The sequence below is a fragment of the Tetrahymena thermophila genome, assembly GCF_000189635.1.
Source record: "Tetrahymena thermophila SB210 genomic scaffold scf_8254609, whole genome shotgun sequence".
Lineage (NCBI taxonomy): Eukaryota > Ciliophora > Oligohymenophorea > Hymenostomatida > Tetrahymenidae > Tetrahymena > Tetrahymena thermophila.
The window spans coordinates 215,192-236,484 of record NW_002476379.1 but is presented as its reverse complement, the minus strand read 5'-3'; the positions used below and the strand labels follow the sequence as shown (position 1 = coordinate 236,484).

General features: G+C 24.7%; 5 protein-coding genes across 5 annotated transcripts; 2 read left to right on the top strand and 3 right to left on the bottom strand. All coding sequences in view use genetic code 6, as the record gives it.

Annotated features, from left to right (window-relative positions):
* Window positions 1-232: 232 nt before the first annotated feature.
* Window positions 233-1,692, bottom strand: TTHERM_00442340 (hypothetical protein; the record flags this gene model as incomplete). Its single annotated transcript, XM_001033147.3, has 2 exons — window positions 233-1,200; window positions 1,257-1,692. 2 exons carry the CDS (start codon window positions 1,690-1,692, stop codon window positions 233-235), a joined length of 1,404 nt encoding a protein of 467 aa, XP_001033147.1.
* A 661-nt stretch (window positions 1,693-2,353) lies between these two features.
* Window positions 2,354-3,091, top strand: TTHERM_000442339 (transmembrane protein, putative; the record flags this gene model as incomplete). Its single annotated transcript, XM_012798006.1, has 1 exon — window positions 2,354-3,091. One exon carries the CDS (start codon window positions 2,354-2,356, stop codon window positions 3,089-3,091), a length of 738 nt encoding a protein of 245 aa, XP_012653460.1.
* Window positions 3,092-4,292: 1,201 nt separating this feature from the next.
* On the top strand, window positions 4,293-12,790 carry TTHERM_00442310 (EGF-like domain protein; the record flags this gene model as incomplete). Its single annotated transcript, XM_001033144.3, has 18 exons — window positions 4,293-4,365; window positions 4,421-4,501; window positions 4,555-4,633; window positions 4,696-6,080; window positions 6,131-6,226; window positions 6,275-6,415; window positions 6,463-6,555; window positions 6,612-6,770; window positions 6,832-7,062; window positions 7,117-7,743; window positions 7,807-8,043; window positions 8,098-8,582; window positions 8,638-9,168; window positions 9,226-9,796; window positions 10,050-11,544; window positions 11,605-11,794; window positions 11,865-12,333; window positions 12,387-12,790. The coding sequence occupies 18 exons, from the start codon at window positions 4,293-4,295 to the stop codon at window positions 12,788-12,790; spliced, it is 7,347 nt and encodes a 2,448-aa protein (XP_001033144.2).
* Window positions 12,791-13,836: 1,046 nt separating this feature from the next.
* On the bottom strand, window positions 13,837-14,832 carry TTHERM_00442300 (histone chaperone asf1; the record flags this gene model as incomplete). The annotated part of the gene is made up of 1 exon (XM_001033143.4): window positions 13,837-14,832. Exon 1 carries the CDS (start codon window positions 14,590-14,592, stop codon window positions 13,837-13,839), a length of 756 nt encoding a protein of 251 aa, XP_001033143.3. The 5' UTR covers window positions 14,593-14,832.
* Window positions 14,833-15,806: 974 nt separating this feature from the next.
* On the bottom strand, window positions 15,807-20,962 carry TTHERM_00442290 (zinc finger in N-recognin; the record flags this gene model as incomplete). The annotated part of the gene is made up of 6 exons (XM_001033142.1): window positions 15,807-16,118; window positions 16,173-16,746; window positions 16,803-17,967; window positions 18,036-19,061; window positions 19,119-20,269; window positions 20,427-20,962. 6 exons carry the CDS (start codon window positions 20,960-20,962, stop codon window positions 15,807-15,809), a joined length of 4,764 nt encoding a protein of 1,587 aa, XP_001033142.1.
* Between the last annotated feature and the right edge of the window lie 331 nt (window positions 20,963-21,293).

Genomic DNA, 21,293 nt, shown 5'->3' with positions numbered 1-21,293 from the left:
ACTCAAATATACTTTGAAAATACTATTTTGAGTATAATTAATGATAAAGCAGAATATTTTTAAATTTTTGTTTTACTAATATATTTATACATACATACACATATACACACATATTTTTATTTATAATTCAAATTTTTAATATTTTTATAGTTTTTTAAATATAATTTTTAATAAGATTTATTAACTTCTTTCATTATATAAACATCTTTGAAATTTAAGGTTAACCAATTCATCAAAAGAATAAGGATGATGCTCTATTAGGCTAGTTTTATATCTGTTGCATTTAATTTAATTTATCTTATAAGCTATTAAATTAGTTGTCAATTTATTGTTTTAATGATTGAAAATTATTTTTAAGTTATTTTTGAATATTATAGAAGGTTTTTATACATTTATGAGAGGTTTGTTTATATTTAGGATACTTAGCATTACAAACTGTGCAAATAACGGGTCTTTATTCACATTCACTTTAAGCGTGATTTTATAATTAACTGTAATGAAGACTCATACGACAGTGTTTACAATTTTCAATATTGTCCTCGCACAAATACAAATGTTCTTAATACTTAATCAATGGAATATCTTCTATACAAGCATTGCACGTAATTTTACTGTTACTCATAAGTCTATAAAAATTATATATATTCACATGATCGTTAGTTTTCTTTAAAAGCACTTAGCACATAGGACATTTAGTGTTACAATCCTCACAAAAATACATGTCTTCTCTTCTACATTTAAAGCATCTTATACCAAAATACATATTTTTATGGCACTTGTAACAATTAAAGCAATTTAAAATAGTTTAACCATTTAAATTCTTGCGGATTTTATAAAGAAATTTAAGCTATTACTTAATTTTAGAGCGAAAATATTTTGATGAGTGAATATATTTTTTATCCTAATGAATTTTTTCCTCTAATAATTGTCTATTATTTAAGTATATGTTTTAAGTAGGCTAAACTTTTTTTCCTTTAAAATTTCCATAGTTTTATTGGGCATTCTATAATTTTGCTTAATTAGTATTATTCTTCTTTTTTATTTTAGGATTAACTATTACTATTTCTTCATTCTCAATATACTCATCTTCATTAAATGTGTTATTTTCAATATCATAAAACTAATTGCCTTTCTTCTAACTTTGCTGTGTCATTTTCATTTAGTCATTTAGCTTCGTTTAGATAGGTTAAGGAGCATATTCTATAGATATATAAAAATGAAATTAAAACTAATAATTTTTAAAATATTTAATATACCTTCTTCTAAAATATCTGGATTGTTTTCCTCTTTTAATAGGTTATTTTTCTAAATCTATTATTAAATTGCTACAGGCTTGCTAACAGCAGCATTTACATTTTAATCCTCTTCTTAATTTTCAATTTTCTGTGCCTTAGAAAAGAATTGCTAAAAGTAATCATTATGAGTAATAAATTCATAAGATAAAGCATCTTCAAAAAAATAATCTATAAGTATTCCACCACATACTTCTAATTACTCTAATTCGATTGTTTGAAATCTATCAGTATAAATATTACCTAATTATCTCGCTAAATTTAACTACAGATCAGCTATCTCTTTAAAATTTGTTTTAAGCATTACTTATCTATTTAAGAAGATAGCTTTTAAAATCATGCTTCCAGACTCGAAGGACTATCCTTCGAGCTTATCAAAAACAACTCTTATATCTTACATCTTGTATTGCCAATTTATATATTTTTTATAAATAAATTATTGTTTTTGATCAAATTAAAATACTGCTCAACAAAATTCTATCTTTTTGAAGTAATTTAAATAGATTCTTTTATACAAAAAATATATTTCTTAAATAAACTTATGCAAATAAAACACTTAAAAAAAAATATTTTTTATAAAAAATATTTAAATATCATATTTTTATTTGAATATTTACCTCCTTTTTTTAAAATTTATTTATAAATTGTATAAAAATATTAGTGAACAAACACAGCACTTTCTGATCTTAATCATAATTATTTTTAATTTTTGTATATCATATCTGTTCATAATTCTTTAAATATTTATAAACATATTTATTTTAATTATACTTAATAGGTCTTAATTAAATTTTGTTACTGGAATTTCTTAAATTAAACCTTCAAAAATTTCAAAACATTTTCAATCATTAATAATATCTTAAAAATATAAAAATTTATTGTTAAATTCAATAACAATTTTGTACTTTTTTACTCAATTTTATAAAAATCATCATTTAGTTAAATTTAGAATCTAAAAATAAAAGTAGTTAGTGTAGAGTTAGCTGATCAGAAAAAGTTTGAAGAGATATATTCGAAATCAAGAATGAAAAAAAAATGTATATTTAAAATTGGTTAAAAGAATGATATATAATATCAGTTGTTTATTTATTATAATTAATTTTATTATAAATTTTATATATTATACATTTTTTTTAAATCACTTATATTAAATTTATTTTATATTATTTTAAGGAGATTTATATTTTTTAAGCCTATTTAATAGCTTTCAATTTTAGCTAGGATAATAAATTTCTTCACATATATTACATGCATTATCTGTAGTTGCATCTATTTTAGCATACCCTTAGTAGCCCCAATTAACTCCTTCGGAATTCTTAATTGTGAAAGTTTTTCCATCGTAAGCAGTAACTAAGACATATTGGTACTTTGTATCTTAGCTTTTCTTCTTAGAACAATAATTAGTAGAGATTATATCCTTGTCAATATCATATGATATAAAGTCTTCTAAGTTAGAATAATTTATTTTAACAGCAACAGGTTATTAGAAAATTAGCCTTTTTAAGTTATCGCAACCTGATTAAACAGAAAAGCCAGTGATGTTGAAAACAGACTCAGACTTATTATCGATAGGGCAAATTTATTTCTATGCAACGTAATATACAAGTGAATAGTCAACAATTCCATAATCTAATGCAAATTAGTAAGCATCAACCAAACTTCCTCCAAAACAATTATCCTATTTTGGAGTGCAATCTAGAATTTGTTATTCAGATAAATTGTCTTATGAGTAATTTTATGAGTACCTTTTCAAAACTTTTAAGTATTCTGTTCTTGGTTTTTCTAGCAAGGATTAATGATTTGTATTAGACAGTGCTACGATCTCTTTTATTCCCATTAAACCTTCAATAGATGCTACAGATGCAAAAGCCCAAGAAACATTAGGACAACGGGTTGCTTGTTAATCTTTGACAGCTGTTATAACACCAAATTAATTCCAATCTATAGAAGTTACATCATTAGGAATTAGCAAAGAATAAATTAAAAGCAAAGTTCCTGCTAGCAAAAGAGAAATGGCTATCCAGAAATAGTTATTTTTCATCTTCTTTCAGCTAATCGGTAATTAGTTAAGACTTAGTTTTGATAGATGTTTAATATTTATGGATTTCAAATAAATGATTGTGAAATATATAAAAGAAAATTTTTTGAGGTTTAAATTAAAAGCAAATACTAGATTCTAATTAGGTTTACCAACCATTTTACATTATTATGTCATGATTTTATTATTTATAAGAGTTTTATTGAAATATTTCTTTTATATTAAATTATTATATTAGGTTAAATTAACGAAGCAATCCATTTTATTGAAATACTAATGCAAAATTTACTGTAAATAATAATTAAAATTTGAATATAAAATGAAGTTAAAACGAGCCAAAAAAAATATATAAATCTTTTCTCAAAAACTAAAAATCAAATTTTCTGTAGATTAATAGATCCAAAAAAATTTATTCTTATAGAATAAAGGTTATATGAATAAAAAAATAAATTCACTTTTGATCAAATAGGAACATAAAAAAATGAAAGAGAATAGCTCCATATAAAGTTAGTGATTTTACGAATTTTTTATAAATTACAAATTAATAAAAAGAAATAAATATTGACAAAAAGAATAAGTTGATGCATTTAAAATCATTCATTTTAAAATTAATTTATAAAACTAAAAAATATTTAAAAAAAGAAAGTCTTTTTTAAAAAATTTAGGGTATTCATTTATTTAAATAAAACATTTATTTTTATTAATTCGTTTAAAAAATAACAAAATTTTTATTTTTTTCAATAAATTTATTTTATTATAAAAATTTCAAATTTATATAAATAAGTAAATAAATGTTAATTCGTTTTAAAATAATAATTCTGTGATGAATTAAATATTTAAATAAATTTCTATCTTAGTTAATACTTTAAGAAGTTTATTTATTATTCTAAATAATCAACATTAATTATTCAGTTTTTATTAAACTAAAAATCATTGATAAAAAAAGATTTAGACTAATTAAAATGAAAATCTTCATAAAGGATAAAACTTCTACAAATTTATTAAACATTTTTGCTTTATATTTTAGTGCAATTTGTAATTATTTTATCATCAAAATATTTTTATTAAGTAATATTTATTTATAAAATAGGTTTTATTTACTGCTAAAATAGTTGTTAACCTCAAAATCTAAAAACTGACACAAATTCATAGAGTTTAAATCTTTCTTCCTGTAACTAAATCGAATCAACAAAATTTTCAATAATTTTAAATTATAATCAAAAGCAACATAAATGTTCATGCTGTATGGATGGGTAAGTTCAACCTAACAAACTTCATATAATATTTATAAAATCAAAGATAGGTAAGATATTAAACAATATCTTTATAATATTTGTAAACAAAATCATATTTAAAATAATAAAGTGTCAACGATCCCGTTTTGAGTCTTGATTTTAACTATTCAAATTAAATTTTAACGATCAGTGGAAAAAATATTTAGAATATTTATCAATAAAATAGTTTGTGGTTTTTTTTTTTGACTTAAATTGACTAAAATGGATAATAATTAACTGTTTATTTCTCTTAACCTTAAATTTAGAGAGATTACTATAATAAATTCAATTTAGCTAGTTAATTAACTCTATAAAGTTCTGGATAAATTACTCTAAGTATAAGCGCAGCAAATTACAAAAATCTATAGTTTATCAATGGGGCTAATTTTGCTTCAAGTGGGTACCAGAATGCACAGAGCTTCATGTTTTAAGATTTTTAAGGTTATCTGTATAGTTTTAAATTGGATTAAGTGTATGAAAGAAGTTTACTTAAAGAAGATGTTTAACAGAGAATGTATCCTATATACCCAACTATTGATGGTCAATTAAATAGTGCAACTTATTCTAAAGCATATTAAGGCATTTAATTGATAAACTAAAATATAACATTAAGTAATGGATAATTCATGAGATACTACTCAACTTTTTAAATCTAAAATGTAATTTTAACAGACCCTTTCTTCTTAGGATTTTATTTTAGATTAACAAATCTTACCTAAGATGATAATAATATATTTTACATTGTTTCAGAGGGTTTGTAAAATCCTGAAAGCATATCCTTTGTCATGATTTAGAATTCTCTAAAAATAAAAATGATAGATAAATAATACTTACTATATTCTAATAATCTGTTTACTAATTAATGGTATTACTTATCTCTTACATGGGCTAGTATTTAAGTAGATAGCACATAAAAATTCTAATCTTAGATTATGGTAAGTATTAGGTAGTAATATAGTTAAAGTGCTTATAAATAATTAGTATAGCTTGCTTATCCTTTAAGTGTTCAATCAACTACATATTCCATTTACTTTGGATATGTACCTTCCCAATATAATAGTTAAAGTACAAATTATGGAATTTATGGTTACATTTCAAAAATTTTAATTGGTTAAGGTGGATCTTTAATTAGCAACACTGATGAGTTTAAAAATACTTGTAAAATCTAAAATTAATGCGATGTATTATTCTTAGGTTCATAAGGTACTTCTTGTCAGGTTTGTTCAAGCGGATATTTAAATCTCTCAAGCATGGATTCAAATACTTGCATTTATACTACATGCCCTTCAGGCTATTATTTTTCAAATGAATTTATGTAATGCTAGCAATGTAATTAAGCTTGTTTAACATGTTTTTCAGCAGGAAATGATTCTTGCCCTTAATGTTTAAATGGATATTACTAATATCAATAAACATGCTTTAAGAAATGCCCAGATGGTTTTTACATTAGCGACTAAGCCAATTTTAAATGCGAGAGTAAATTAATAGATCAATTTATATTTATAGATTATTTATTTAATTAAAAGAATGCAATGCATCTTGTTTAAGCTGCACAGGACCATCTTTTGATTAATGTCTCTCATGTAAATCAGGATTCTACTTGAGCAGTAATACTTGCTAACGTAAAGTTAATTTAAAATAAAATGAAATACTAAATAATAATATAATAGCATGCAGTTAAACATGTAGTCAATGTACTGATATGTCAACATGCTAATCATGCATAAATGGCTATTACTTAGATTCAAATAATTCTTGTATTAGTTCATGCCCAAATGGATAATTCGCAAATGTTTAAAACTAATGCCAAAGTAATAAATTAAGATATTAATAAATATTAACCATTTAAATAATATAGATTGCTCAATTCCAAACTGTTATCTTTGTTCATCTCTTACTTCTTGCACTTAATGCAATGATAAATTCTATTTATCTAATAATCAATGTTAAAGTAAAATTACTATTATAAATTAATGCTTTTATATTATTCTGATTTCATCCAAATAGGTTGCGATCCGACTTGCACCAAATGCTTTGGACCTACTAATTAGTAATGTTTTGCATGTATTCAAAATAAATACCTGTATAATTCTGCTTGCTTATCTCAATCTGATTGTACAGCTTTGGTAGGATATTTTCCAAATTTTTAAACTAGTGTTTGTTAAGGTATGCAATTAATATTACCTATATTTAAAATAAAATTTATTTTTTAATTAATTGATAATAGCTTGTTAAGGAAAGTGTAAAACATGCACTTCCTCAAATACTTGTAGCTCATGCATAAATGGTTATTATCTTTAAGATAGTAATTGCTTACCTTGTCCTCCATAATGTTCTTCCTGTCAAAGCAGCACAGTATGTACCTCTTGTTATTAAAATTATTACCTTGATGGTAATAATAACTGTTCACTTACTTGTCCTGATGGAACTTTTGGAAATAGCCAAAATATTTGCTAAAGTAAATAAATAAATTTATTTTTTAATATAAAAATTTAATTTCAAATTATAAAAGCTTGTATTGATGGTTGCTAAACATGCTATGGACCTACCTTACTAGAATGTTACTCTTGTGAATAAGGATTTTTCTTTTAGGCTTTTCAGATTACAAATAACTCATAAGCTATTTAAAAAGGAATGTGCATAGCTTGTAGTTAATTTTGTTTGTCTTGCACAAGTAGATATTATTGTACTGCATGTAAGCCTTTAAGGTTTATGAAAATTTTGCCAAATTTAAATTAATAACTTTGTGTTGATGATTGTGGTAGTTATTATTTATCTGATGAGACTGATTATACATGTAAAAGTTGCTAATCAGGTTGCTAAACATGTTCTATAACAGTTTCTAATTGTCAGACTTGCATCTAAGGATACTATAATAGTGGAGGAAGAGTTTGTAATTAATGCCTTTCAAAATGCTTATAATGCTCTTAAATAGGTATTTGCACTTCTTGTGCAAGTGGGTTCTATTTGTAAAACAACTCATGCTAAAATGCATGCTTATCAGGCTTTCCAGATAGTTCTTAAAATGTATGTGTTGCTTGCCATCCAACCTGTGTAACATGCTAAGGACCTTTGGCTACTGATTGTCTAACCTGCATAAGTGGTTATTACTTGAATCCTGCAAATAATATTTGCCAAAGTATAATTTATAATTTTTATGAACCTCAAAAATTTAGTTTTAATTAATTAATAATTAATATAGTTTGTGATCCTGGCTGCTATTCATGCTCTTCTAAAACAAATTGCAGCTAATGTAATAACAACTATTTCTTATATTCAAATTATTGCTATTTGGCATGTCCTAGTCGAACTTATCCTACATAAGTCAATGGTATTTCTGTTTGTCTACCTTGCACTGATCCTGCTTGCTTATAATGCAGTAATTTATAATGCATAACTTGTATGGCAGGATATTTTATTAATTAAGGAGCTTGTTAAGGTAAATAATTCATTTTTATTTGAATAATTAATTTTAAATTAAAAATAAAATAAGTATGTGATTCTTCATGCAACACATGCATGAATTCCCCGAAAATATGTACTTCTTGTGATTAAACAAAGAAATTAGTACTATCTAATACATAATGCGTAAGTTAATGTGCTAGTAATCAATATGTAGATTCTGTTTAAAATAGATGTCTACCATGCTTCTACAGTTGTAGTAGTTGTTTTGGGCCAAATTCGAATTAGTGTTTTTCTTGCCAACCAAACGGATTCTACTTAACAAATTAAACTTAATGTTCTATTTGTGACATATCATGTCTTTAATGCTCTGGACCTGGCTTCGATAGTTGCATTTAATGTGCATAAGGATACTATAAGCTAGGTGATTCTGTCTGTGTTTAAAGTTGTCCAGATGGATTTTTTTTGAATACATCTAATAATTAATGCTAAAGCTGTAATTAAGTCTGTTTTAATTGCAATGGACCTTAAAATTCAGATTGTACATCATGTGCTGCAGGTTATTACCAGAGCATTGTATTAATAAATTATTTTTTCAAATTTGTTTTATTAAAATTTTATTTAAAAAAAGTCAAATTAAAATGGCATTATTTGCTCTTAATGCAATAGCAAATGTTTAACTTGCAATGGTCCATTTAGTTCTAATTGCATTTTATGTAATAGCGGATATGTGAAGTATAATTCTTAATGCCAAACTTTTTGTCCTTAAGGATATAGAAGTATAAAAGGAGTTTGCATTTAATGCCCATCTAATTGCGGATACTGTGTTAACTAGAGCTTGAATAGTAATTCATAAGTGTGTACTTAGTGCCTGTAAAACTATATTCTTAATTAACTCGATAATACTTGTGTTTAAGTTTGCCCAAATGGAACTTTTCAAGTATTTATTGCTAGCAATTAGCAAGCACCTGATATTTCAAGCTATTATTGTCAGTCATGCGATTAAGGGTGTTTAAGCTGCTCTTAATCAAGTTCAAATTGTACTTAATGCAAAACAGGATATATTTTTCATGAGACCGTAAATTAATGTGTTTATGGAGGAACTTGCTTAAATGGATTTATTCTATACATTGATTCACAAACATAAAACTAATACTGCAAAGTAATTCTTACCTTTTTTTCATAAAATTTTATAAATATTTTATTTTTTATCTTAAAGGTATGCAAAATTAATTGTGTCTCTTGTATCCAACAGTTTTTTTATTACTAAGAAAATTGCTACAGCTCATGCCCTGTGGGAACTGTATAAGTTTCTTAGTCAAACATATGTGTCTTAAATCTCCTTCCTCAGTTAACAATATTAACAAATCCAGCATAGGTTACTTTCAAGGAAGACGTTACAATTGTAACACAAATCTAATCACCAATTTAAATTACTTCTATGGTATGGTCATTAATTAGTCCTTCTCCAACATCAGATTTAGGGTCTAAATTTTTACAAAATTTAATTTTAAATAATATTACTAACTTATACATCCCTCTTTCAAATATATCTCCTTTATCTCTATACTAAATCTAATTTACCATCGCGAACTCTAAAGGATCTGCAACACAAACGATTAGCTTAAATACGTAACTCATGCTGACTCCTGGAACTGTGAATTGTTAGCCTTCTTCTAACATTTTTAGTGGAACAACATAAATATAGTTAACATTGCTTAATTTCATTCATCCCTCACCTCTTTTTTATGATTATATCCTCTCTCCTATCTCAAACACCTACTCTTTTTGTAAAAAACTCTTAATAATTTTTTATAAATATAATCATTAAAACAAAATGAAATTAAAAACATTTTTAATAACATCTTTAATCATTCAAGAAAGCTAATTAAAATAAACTTAATTAATCCAAAACATTTTAAAAATAAAAATAAGGCTAATAATTAATAATAGCAAATAAGACATAATTAATTTACTTTAATTTATTTAACACAAATCAACAATAAAAATTAAAATATTTTAAAATTTTTTTTGAAAAATTAGAACGTATAAATAATATGACAGCTACTAATCAAGATTTGTTATCATTAGACAATTTTTTTGTTGTTTTTATAACAACGAATTCGAAATAGCTAAATTTAACTACTTATTAAGTGAGATAATAATAATCAATTAATGTTGTTGTGAATGTTTTTAATTAGTATGTTTTCTACTAAACAAGTTCTCAAGTGCAATTTTTAAAAGGTTCAGCTTTTACATACAATACTACTGATATTAATTCAGATCTTACTAAGTTCGATACTCTTGTAGCCTCTATGATAGCTAATACAAATCAATTAACCTAGCTATCTACCTTCATTTAAGATATAAGAACTTTGAAAGAGGTCTTATATAATTACCTTTAAAATGCTTATTCGTAGTCTCAATAATAAATATATTTACAAAAATCTTTCTTTTAAGTGATTAATAGTGATATTAGTTGCTCACTAAATTTATGCATGAATTCAGGTAAATGTGTCCCAAACTCTATATTTTGTAGCTGTCCTTCTGCTTTCACTGGACCTAAATGCCAAATAGATGTCAAAAGAAGTTAGTAATTGTCTTAATATTTAGAAGGTGCTCTTTCGTTGATTTACCAAAACATGGCTTCTAACATAAGTAATGATGGTCTTGTAAATATTTTAATGGATATTTCTTTCTTTAGAGACATGTTAGATAAGGCAATTTATCCTGTATACTTTTAAATTTTATCAAAGTATTTTAGTTAAAAATTAACAACAGTAATAACAAATAATGGTAATGTAAGCTTTCTCAGTAGTAAAACACTATCTTACTGTTTTATCTAAATATTTGAAAATTTAAATCCTATAATTATAAATTACAACAGTACACAACTTCCTGATAAATCAACGTTCTTATAATTACTAACTAATATTAAAGATTTATCTATCATAACTATTATTACAAGTTAAAATAGTCCGCTGAATGTAGCTTCTCCATACTACTTCTATGCTTCAATTGGAGTAATCACTTCTTCTATGTTTCCTCAAATATTGGATTAATATTAAAACTACTATAACACCTCAAATTCAGCTAGTTTTTCATCATCTCTATTAATGAGAAACTTACAATTATAAGAATAAACTTCTTAATAAACAGACCCTTCATAAAATAATGTAAATGTTGGATAGGAATTTGGAACGGGAATAGATTTATTGAAATCTTTATTCAACTTTCCAGTCATTGAATATTAGTCAAATCGTCACTTTATTTACTTGCCTTAGTCAACAATTACCTCATTCTCCAATTTAAGGATAGTTGTTGCTGAAATATTTGATATCGCTTCTGCACTGCCATATTCTAGCTAGCTATTATCTCAGTAATTCCTTCTAGCAACAGGTTTTTTCACAGTTATTATTTCCTAAAGCTAGTAAATTATACCAATTATTAACAATCCTAATCCCATTACCATTATAATTCCAAAAATGGTTTCTTATCCTTCTTTAAATTATGTTGATCCTAAGCTTCCAGTCTACAAGTAATTTATTAAAAGATTTTAATTCTTACTAATTTTTAAATATTTAAAAAAAAAAAAAAGTTGCCTCCATTATGATCAAAATAAAGATCAGTTTGAAACAAATAGTTGCTTTTTTTAAAGAGAGAATTCAACTCATATTGCTTGCTCTTGCTACACTATTAAATCTTACATAACAGTTTAAATTAATAAGTAAAATATACAAAGTCTACCTGTCTACAATGATATTATCCTCTCAAATAATTTTACTTTTGTAAAATAAAATTTTATTCCAATAAAAATTTTTTTCATATTAAAAAATGTTAATTTTAATTTAAATTAAGGATTCTTATGTTACTGAAAAGCTGAGAGTATATAAAGAGGTCAACAAATTTACTGATGCTAACACAACATTCTCTGTAGAACAAGAGAAATTTTAAGAGTTAATGATACTAAAAAACTATTATGGTCTATATATAATGATTATTATATCATTAGGTATAGGAGCAGCATTTTTAGGTTATTCTGCAATTAAATCTAAATATTTGGACGAAAAAATCAATATGAAAGACCATTCTAGAATTTATTTTTTATACTACTTCCCAATTATTAGTTTTTTGGTTGGTCCAACTAATTAGTTTGTAAATAATTACACTAGAGCAGTAACTTCACTTACTATAATTGCATCTCATTTTGCTTTTTCTTCAATTTATGTATAAATTCTACCTTTTGATATGCAGTCTTCAACTCAATAGATACTCACTTCAATTATAACTGTATCTTCAACTTCAGTTTGCATTTATTGGACTATAGGTATTTCATAACTTATTTATATTTGTTTAAAATTTTCAAAATAATAATAATAGGTGTCTATCATATGATAGTTGTTGGTCTTAACAATAACTTAAATGAAGAAAAAAATACAGGGTCAACCTGGAAAATAGTAGAAGGATTTAAATACTCGTTTGGTGTGACAATGATTGGGTTAGTTTTGGCTGTTCTAGCTTTAATAAGCATTTCCGTCTTTATTGGATTATGTGATGATGATTAATTTAATATTTGGTAAGATATAATAAAAGCTGTATTCTTAATTGACTTGATAGCTGATGCTATAGTAGTATTCATATTAATCATCGTTGGTTATGACAGTACAATAGGAAGTTTTTTTGCTCTTAGAGGATATGGTATTACAATATAATCTGACAATAAAGTTAAGCATTAAAAATTAGATAAAGAAGTAAAATTAGATGAGAAAAAAAATACAAAGTGAAAAAATAAATAAAGTGAAACCTGTCTAAACTGGGAACCTACCATACCAAAAATTTTGCACAAAATATACAAGTGCCCAGTTTAAAGGAGGATTTTATAATTAAAAAGTTAAATTTGGGATCAAATCTTTTCCCAATTTTTAACTAGTGATCAGTTGATAAAGATGTTCAATTTAACAGGTTTTAATATTTAATTTTTTTGTTGTATATGTGATAAATTTTATCGTTTCGATTTATAATTACATTTTTTTATTGTATGAAATGAAAATTTGAATCAAATTCTATTGAATTATTAAATGCATTAATATGAATAGTTTTGTCTTTTGATTATGTATTTAAAGTTAAAATTTTTAGAAATATTACTTTCTTAATAGTTACTTTAGTTTAAAAAAGACTTTGATTTTTAAATATAATTCAAAGTGCTAAAAAAATATATTGAATTGAAAAAAAACAAGAAATGAAACAAAAATATGAAAAATAAATGAAAGATGAATAGTTAGTTTAAAAATAAAGAATGAAAGAAATATATCTATATATATAATTTTAGTAAATGAATGAATTAACAAAATATTAAATTTGCTTTTTATTTATTGATTGATTGATTTATTTATTTATATATTTGAAGATGAATAATTTTAAGATGCATTGATTGTTATTTTATTTATGTAATTATTATCTCATAATGTTTTTTTTTGATGCAATTCAAAACTCTATCAAGATAATCAGTCATTCATGCTAATTAATACTAAATTTTATTTATTTTTTTTATAATTTTCAAAAATATGTGGCTACTTTCTTACTTACAAACCAACCAACCTATTAGATCTTAAAATTTTGCTCAAAGTGCCTATACTATTTATTGTATAAGATCAGTGATCAATTTTCATGCATTTATATTATTTATGAGTAATTGTTTTAAATTTCATTACTTTTATTTTATAATATTTGTTGCTAAATTATCCTTTAAGTATAGCTATTAATGTAGAAATTTGTTTGTATTAAGAAAAGGAATTTATGTGTTTATTTTTATTTACAATGTTCTCCATTTTCAGTAAGGATTAGAACTGAATACATTTGTAGGTTGGAATGCATTATTTTAAGGTATGTCTAGCCCTTAACCAAACATGAAACTATTTGTGCTGTTAGTCTATCCTTATGTTGTTAACTCTTAGAGTATTCCTGATGACTTAGAAAAAGGATCAGGTAAGAAAGATTGCATTTAGCTATTCACTTATTGCATTTCTTGCATGAGTTAATTAGGAATGGTTCCATTTTAAGCTAATTACTGTTAGAGGATAGCTAAAGTATTAGGGTCAGTTTCTTTATTTTCATCCTCAGTACCCCATTTTATGTTGAAATGAGTGATACGAGGCTATTTATCAAGGATACTACGCTCAACCTTATCAATTAGAATTTAAGGAGGATCATTAATAATAAGTTCCTGATCATTGTATTGATTGTAGACATAGTATCCAACACGGAAAAACTCCTGATTGTGGTATGAAACAGTTAGAATTATAGCAGTTACACCAAGTAAATCATCTTTGTTTGGAATCTTAGTGTGATCAGGTGGATTTGTTTCAATGGTAAATTAAAGCACTCCTTAATCTAATGACCCAATACTGAATTTATCAAGGACTTAATCGTATTTCTCATCTTTAGCAGAACCAATATAAATTAATTACCATTCAATGTCATCAGGTATAGGTTTGATACATTCGAAGGTTACGTCAAGTTTAAAGGGACTCAAAAAAGGGCAAGGGTTGTTATGAAATTGGATGTTTTAGATGTTGACTAAGGCCATTTTGCTTATTTGAGGTAGATAAATGCGTACTTTTTGGATTTTTTTCTTGTTTAATATTTATTTTATTCTAACGCGAAACGAAGTTGCTTCCTATAAATTAATAAAAATAGAGTTCTTTGATGAGCTGTGAAGCTTTGTGTGAAGATAAACTTTTTCTAACCTTTTTTCTTTCTGAAAATGAGCAAGATTTTTTTCTTACTTTTTCTTGAATTATTAAAATTTGTTTTTTTAATTTTTTTTTCGAAAAATAAAAAATAATAATATCTAACACAATCTTAAATATATATTTTTTCATAGGAAAACTGCATTAATATATATTCAACGCCTACTTAATTACCGGAGAAAATATTAAATATCAGGCATTAAAATTTTTTTGATTTGGCTCATATCTATATATTTTAATTTTTGGGTAACTTAGTTGCTTAATAGAAGTTTAAAAATAAAAAATGATTCTAATTTTGAGCGGCAACGTTAAAATTTTTAATTATTTATTATGCTATAGCATTAAATATCATGTAATCATTTTATTTCAATAACACCTAATTATTCTTAATATGGTAAAAAAAAGCTATATAAAAATAAGACTGAGTTCGTTAAATGTGTAAAATGTGGAGGATTTGTTATTTAATAAATTTTTAATTCGAAAATTTTATAACACCCGCTTTGAATAGGACATCTCAAACTTTCGAATTTTAAAAAAAAATCGCGCGCCTCAAAGCGAAATAAATGATGATTAAATTTTTATAAACATAAATATTTTCATGTAAAAAAAATAAAAATAATTAATTATTACTCAAATATATCTCAAATGTAGTTAATTAATGTAAGCATTTAAATTATTATTTAGGCATGCGAAGAGTAAGAGTACAATTATTCAGATATGTAAAATAATTTTAGATATATTTATTTTTTTATTTATTTTTAATTATGTAAGTGATCATTATTTGTTAATTAATTAATTTATTTATTTATATTTTTTTTCTTTTCTTGAATATAAGAAGGACTCTCTATTTATTTATTAATTCAATTTATTATTGTTTTTAATCAAGTTAAAATAATATTAAAATTTAAGGTATTTTATTTACTTATTTGAAATAAAATTTTTTATTTTTTTATTTTGAAAATCTATTAAATTTATTTTTTTTTTATTAATTTATTTATATATTTTTGATTTAATTTAATTTATGATAATTAATTATTATTCATTTTTTAAGTCAATATTTTTAATCTATGCATTTAGTATTTGGGTCTTCATACCATAGAATTTGTCTAATATGCTGAGGGAGTTTTCTATTGAACAGAATTTATCTTAAGCTATCAAGTTTCTTTTTATTAATTGTAAATCTTTCCCAATCTTCATTTACTGCTAGATCTATTGGCTAACCAATTTCATCTAAGAAAATAGGAGTTTTCTATGCAACTCCTTTAGGATAGTCAATAAAAATAATTTCTTGATTTTATAAGGATAGGAAAATTGTCTTTCCTTCATGATAACTCAATGAGTGATTACTTAAATTGCCTTATTCCTTTATAATTTAAAAAAAATTTAAATAAAATAATGGAAAATTAATTTTTTATACAGGTATTTAGTCTTATTAAAGATTGCAGTCAACAACGCACATTACTTATCCACAGATTAGACATAAAACTAGTTTCGTCTTAGGACTATATCTATTGCAGAGACAGCAAGGTTTATAGTGGAAACGATGGAATTGCATGTAATTTTCTCCTAAATATACAAATGAAAATTTAAAGCAAGGATTCTTTTCTAAGAAAGGTTAGAGTTTTTGAGTATTATTTAAATTATTGAGGTCATTCATATATAACTACCAGAAATTTTATGAATTAGAAGTCTTCATAATTGATTCAAAGTTGATGTTTGTAAAATCTTTTCCTAAAATATCCTCATACACCTCTAATTCCTTCTCTTCATCAATATATTTCTTTGTTAAATTGTTACTTATGACTTCTTCATTGAATTCGAACATAGTAATGAATGTTGCCATTACTAATCTCAAATAAGGTAAACTAAATATTTAACAGCTTAGTCTAAATTCCAAATCTTCTTCGTACATATTTTTAAGTTTTTCAATAGTGAGTTAAGGGAATTCTCTCTACTTCGCTAATAAGAAGGCGTAAAATATCTAAATATATCTTTTTAAAAAAAATATTTTGTTAAGTTTATAAAATTTATAAAATAAAATGGTTACTGTAAATATAATAAAGCAAAAGCCCTAATCAATTGCTTTAATCTATATTGATCATTGTTATATATGAGATACAGATCAGCTGCTACTTGGCGCCATATGTCATCAAAAGAAAAGTTTTATTTGAGTAATTTCTATGATAGGACAAAGTTAAAACTGTGGAACTTATTTAAGTGAAGTAGTATTCTTTCCTAAGCTTTAGTGTAAATACTGTAATCAGCGTCATGTACACATTACACCAAAGATAAATTTTGCAATATAGCCTTAGAAATTATTATATTTTTGGATAAAAACTCACTAATTCCATTAGAAAATGCAAGATCTAGTTAGTATTGATATGCCTATGTTAAGATTGTTTGGATATCTTCATTACAAATAAGTATGGAGAGATCATAAAATTTTTAAATAAATATTTTAATGGCTTATTCCAAGTTTTCAATGAATTTAATATCCTTAACCTTAAAATCTACTAAGAAGTGTTCTATATTTTTTTTTCTTGACTTTATGCTATCTTCCATATCTACTACATAGAGTGTGATATAATCAAAATATTCTTATTCGTTGTATTCCTTTTTTAAAGTACTGTGCTAAGAAGACGAATTTTCGCTAACGGATATACTTTTAAGAACTTAATCAAGTGATCCTAATTAATTTTCGCTACTGGGAATCAATGGGCTACTTTTGCTAAATTAAATTTTCTTAAAAATAGGATCCAAATAGACTAAAGCAGTGTTGCTTAGAGTTTTGCATTAAGAGCAAAACATTTCCTTTACAATCATATCAGGGTTAGGATTTATCACCCTCTTAGGTATAGTGTTTGGCATAGAATTTACCTAGGTAGTAAAGCATTTTCCATGGAAAGAGTGCATACAACTGCTTAAGGTACATCTTCTTTCAAAATTTTAGCTATCTCTAGACAGGTTCTAAGGTGAAGGTACTCCATTTAATAGATCCTTATTTTTTGTTAAAAATTCTTCACTGAAATTGACTTTATTTAGGTTTGTTGCAACATCATATAGTTGGCATAAATTATCAAGAGCTAAATAGCAATAAATAACTATCAATTCGCTTGTTTATTATTAACATATTTGACAGTTTAAAATTTTCTCTCCCTTTGCTTACTTCTCTGCTTCATTTTAGTACATTTCTTAGTTTCTAACCAAAAATCCTATTTTGTAAAAAAAAAAAATGGAAAATTAATAATTATTTTATGAAACATTTGTATTTAATTAGTACCTTTTTGCTTATTTTAAAATTCTTCCATTACTCTTCTTTAAGCATCTTTAGCGCGGTCAGATTTAATTATTTAATCAATATTTTAATTATTTGCCTATTAATTCTATTATGCAAACATGAGTGACATATTCATTCTGTTTCTTTTAGCATTTATAATTTCTAATAGCTTAATAATGCAATTCTTAAGCTCTGTATCTGCTTCAGATTTTTTTATGAAATTCACTAATTCTTTATCTTTAACAAGTGTATCGAAATTGTTACCAGTAGATTATTTAAGCAAGATGAAGATCAAGCGACAAAAATGCTTCATGAAATTGTGGTCAATCTAATTAGTTATGTTTAACTCTTTCATTCTGTTAGAGATAATTTAAGGCAAGCACTCAATTTCTAAAATATCGAGAGAAATACATTAATTGAATGCAATATTTTGATTATTTGTATTGTATATTTATTCTTGCAAATCAAATATGTTTCCTGCTATACAATCAAATACAGTTTCTTTTTCAGCTCTTTCCCTAATGATGGAATAAAATTCACCTTGGCGCTTACTATTTTTGTAGAACATTTATACATCGTGGAAGTTCTTAAATTAGGGTTTTAGTTTAAAATGCTACTCTGAAGAATCATAGATGCATATATCTTGCATAATTTCTTTATAATTATCGCATTCAGGATTTAATTCTATTTCTAATTTTTCCTTCAACTAAGGAATCTTGTAAACAGTTTAGGCATTAAATTGGTTAATAATTGCTAATTAGAATGGAAGTTTATAGTATTTTTTGGCTTTATCTCCGAATATGTTGTATAAGACATTTGCAAAAGATAGAACATCAGAGTTAATAATTAAAATAAGCTCAAAATATACCACTTCTCTCAATAGTAAACTCTTTTAATGAAGTTATTCAATTAGGTTTAATTCTTAATTCCTCTTACTTTGATCAAAAATATTTTGAAGAGCCATTCCTTAACCAATAAATTCAAGAACTTTCTTTTTGTCTTAAGCAAGAAGTATAGACATTTGCAGACCTTTACAATTTAAAAATTATATTGAAAAATTTATAAGTTATTGAAAATTAATTATACCTGTAATGTCGATATCATGTAGGCCAATAGTTGGTTTTCTGTACTCTAAGCTAATATCATAGCAGATTCTAGTGTATGACTTTTCTTTTCTAATTACCATTTCAAAAAATTCTGCTACGGAGTCGGGTTCTACATGTCTATTTTTGAAAAAGAGATAACAGGTTGCAAATTCTTTTGACATCCTGCAAAGTACTAACTCTAAAGCACCTGGTTAGCATTACTTTGAATAATTATCTATTAGGCCTTTAAATTCAAATATGTTTCCATTGCATTTTTAGTATAAGTAGCATAAATAAACAGTCATAAAACGATAAGGAAGGGAAAAAATTGGCCAAAGTTCTTGTTATGAAATTTCTTATGCAAGTTAAGCGTATCCATTGTGCTCATTATCCATACGTTTTCTACATTAAATAACCAAAAATTTGAATATTTCCACTTCAAATTTTTCTTTACGATTTTAATCTTTAATAAATTAAATATGATTCAAAAAGTAGTAAAGGAAGGAAAGAGAGTTTAGGTCACTATGCATGTGTAAAACTATTTCTTTTTCATTTTTGAATGGATGAGATCTACTATAAAAGAAAGCCTCAAATATACGGCAAAGACCAACCCATATTTCATCTATATTTTCAAATTCAAACTTATTTCTTGGATTTAAGTGGAATAGGCAAGATTAAAATCTATTTAGTTGTTCGACTGTATCATTAATAGTGACGTTTTCAATCAAAAATTACTCCATACAATCTATGATCTCTTTTCTTCTAATATTTATGAATTCGCTGTTATTAAAGATGATCAAAAAAGATCCTCTTGTATAAAAATTATAAAGAGCATATTTAATTGATTCGTTCCCTTAAATAACTTTCAAGTCATAGGTAATTATTGTAAATTTAGCTTTCTCTTCTTCAAAGAGTCTGTGAAATGTAATTAAACTCATCACTTAATTCATTTTAGTTATTATAGTAGTAACTGTTTGGATTGCAGCATCTTAATATTAAATGGAAAACTATTTTAAAAGATTAGCTATTTTTTCTATGTAGCTTACATTTTTAAATTTGTTGCTTAGCATTTCAGCAATAATTACTTAAGCTAAGAAACCATGACTACAAAATGAAGAAATTTCTAAGACAACTTTTTCTAAACTCTGTATGCTATTTATAATATTTATAATAAATAGTATTATTTCAATCAATTTAAATCTATTTTATTCTTTATTATTTGCAAATCAATCAATAAAATAATACAAATATTCTATGTATTGTAATTGGTAATAAATAATTTTAATGAAAATCAAAATAATTAAATTACTTTTTTAAACTATTTGTTTGGATCTGCATAATTTGATTTTAAAAGTACGAATCTATCTTAGAGAGCAGAATATGATCTAAAGAAGAAAGGTAAAGCTAATGCCCTTCTATACTATCATTTATAACTTTTTTAAGAGAGTGACGCTTACATGTGTAGCTACTTTATCCGTTTCTATTAGTTCCGCAAGCACAAAATGTTTCGAACGAGCTTTTAACCATAAAAAATCTATGGTTGAGGTGATTGGAGTTTATAAAGCATTCTTCGCATTACCCATATTATTTATTTATAGTGCAATCCAAGCATATAAACAACACTTAACCTTCTATTTTATTGCAACATGATGTATAATTTTAGTATTTGCTACACTACTAATTTAAATTATTAATCTAAGTTTAATGTAATTGCATGCTAGCTAATAGGCTTAATATTTCATCTTTCTTATTTCCTTATATCTGTGAATTAGTGTTTTACTATGATTAACCCGAATTTCTATTGGAAGGTTATCCAGATGATTACCTAGATTCCTAATTTCCCATTTACTAAAATATTAAATATTAAATTCTATTTTATAAAACTTAACTTTGATTTTGTCGATACTATTTTATCTTAATAAAATTATTATTTAAGGAAAATTATTTTTTTAGTGTCCTTGCTATTGATAAAATTATATCTTTTAGTTACTGTAAAGATATCGTGTATTTTTAGTAAGATATAGGGTATCAACTTTGGTTTTTTTAGCTTTGTATTGTTTTTAATCAACCAAAAGTACTTAATTAATTTAGTTAGTAATTTTTTTCAAAATTTAGTTTCCTATTTTTAATTAATTTTTGGAAGCTAATAAATACAAAACAAAAAATTAAAAAAGCA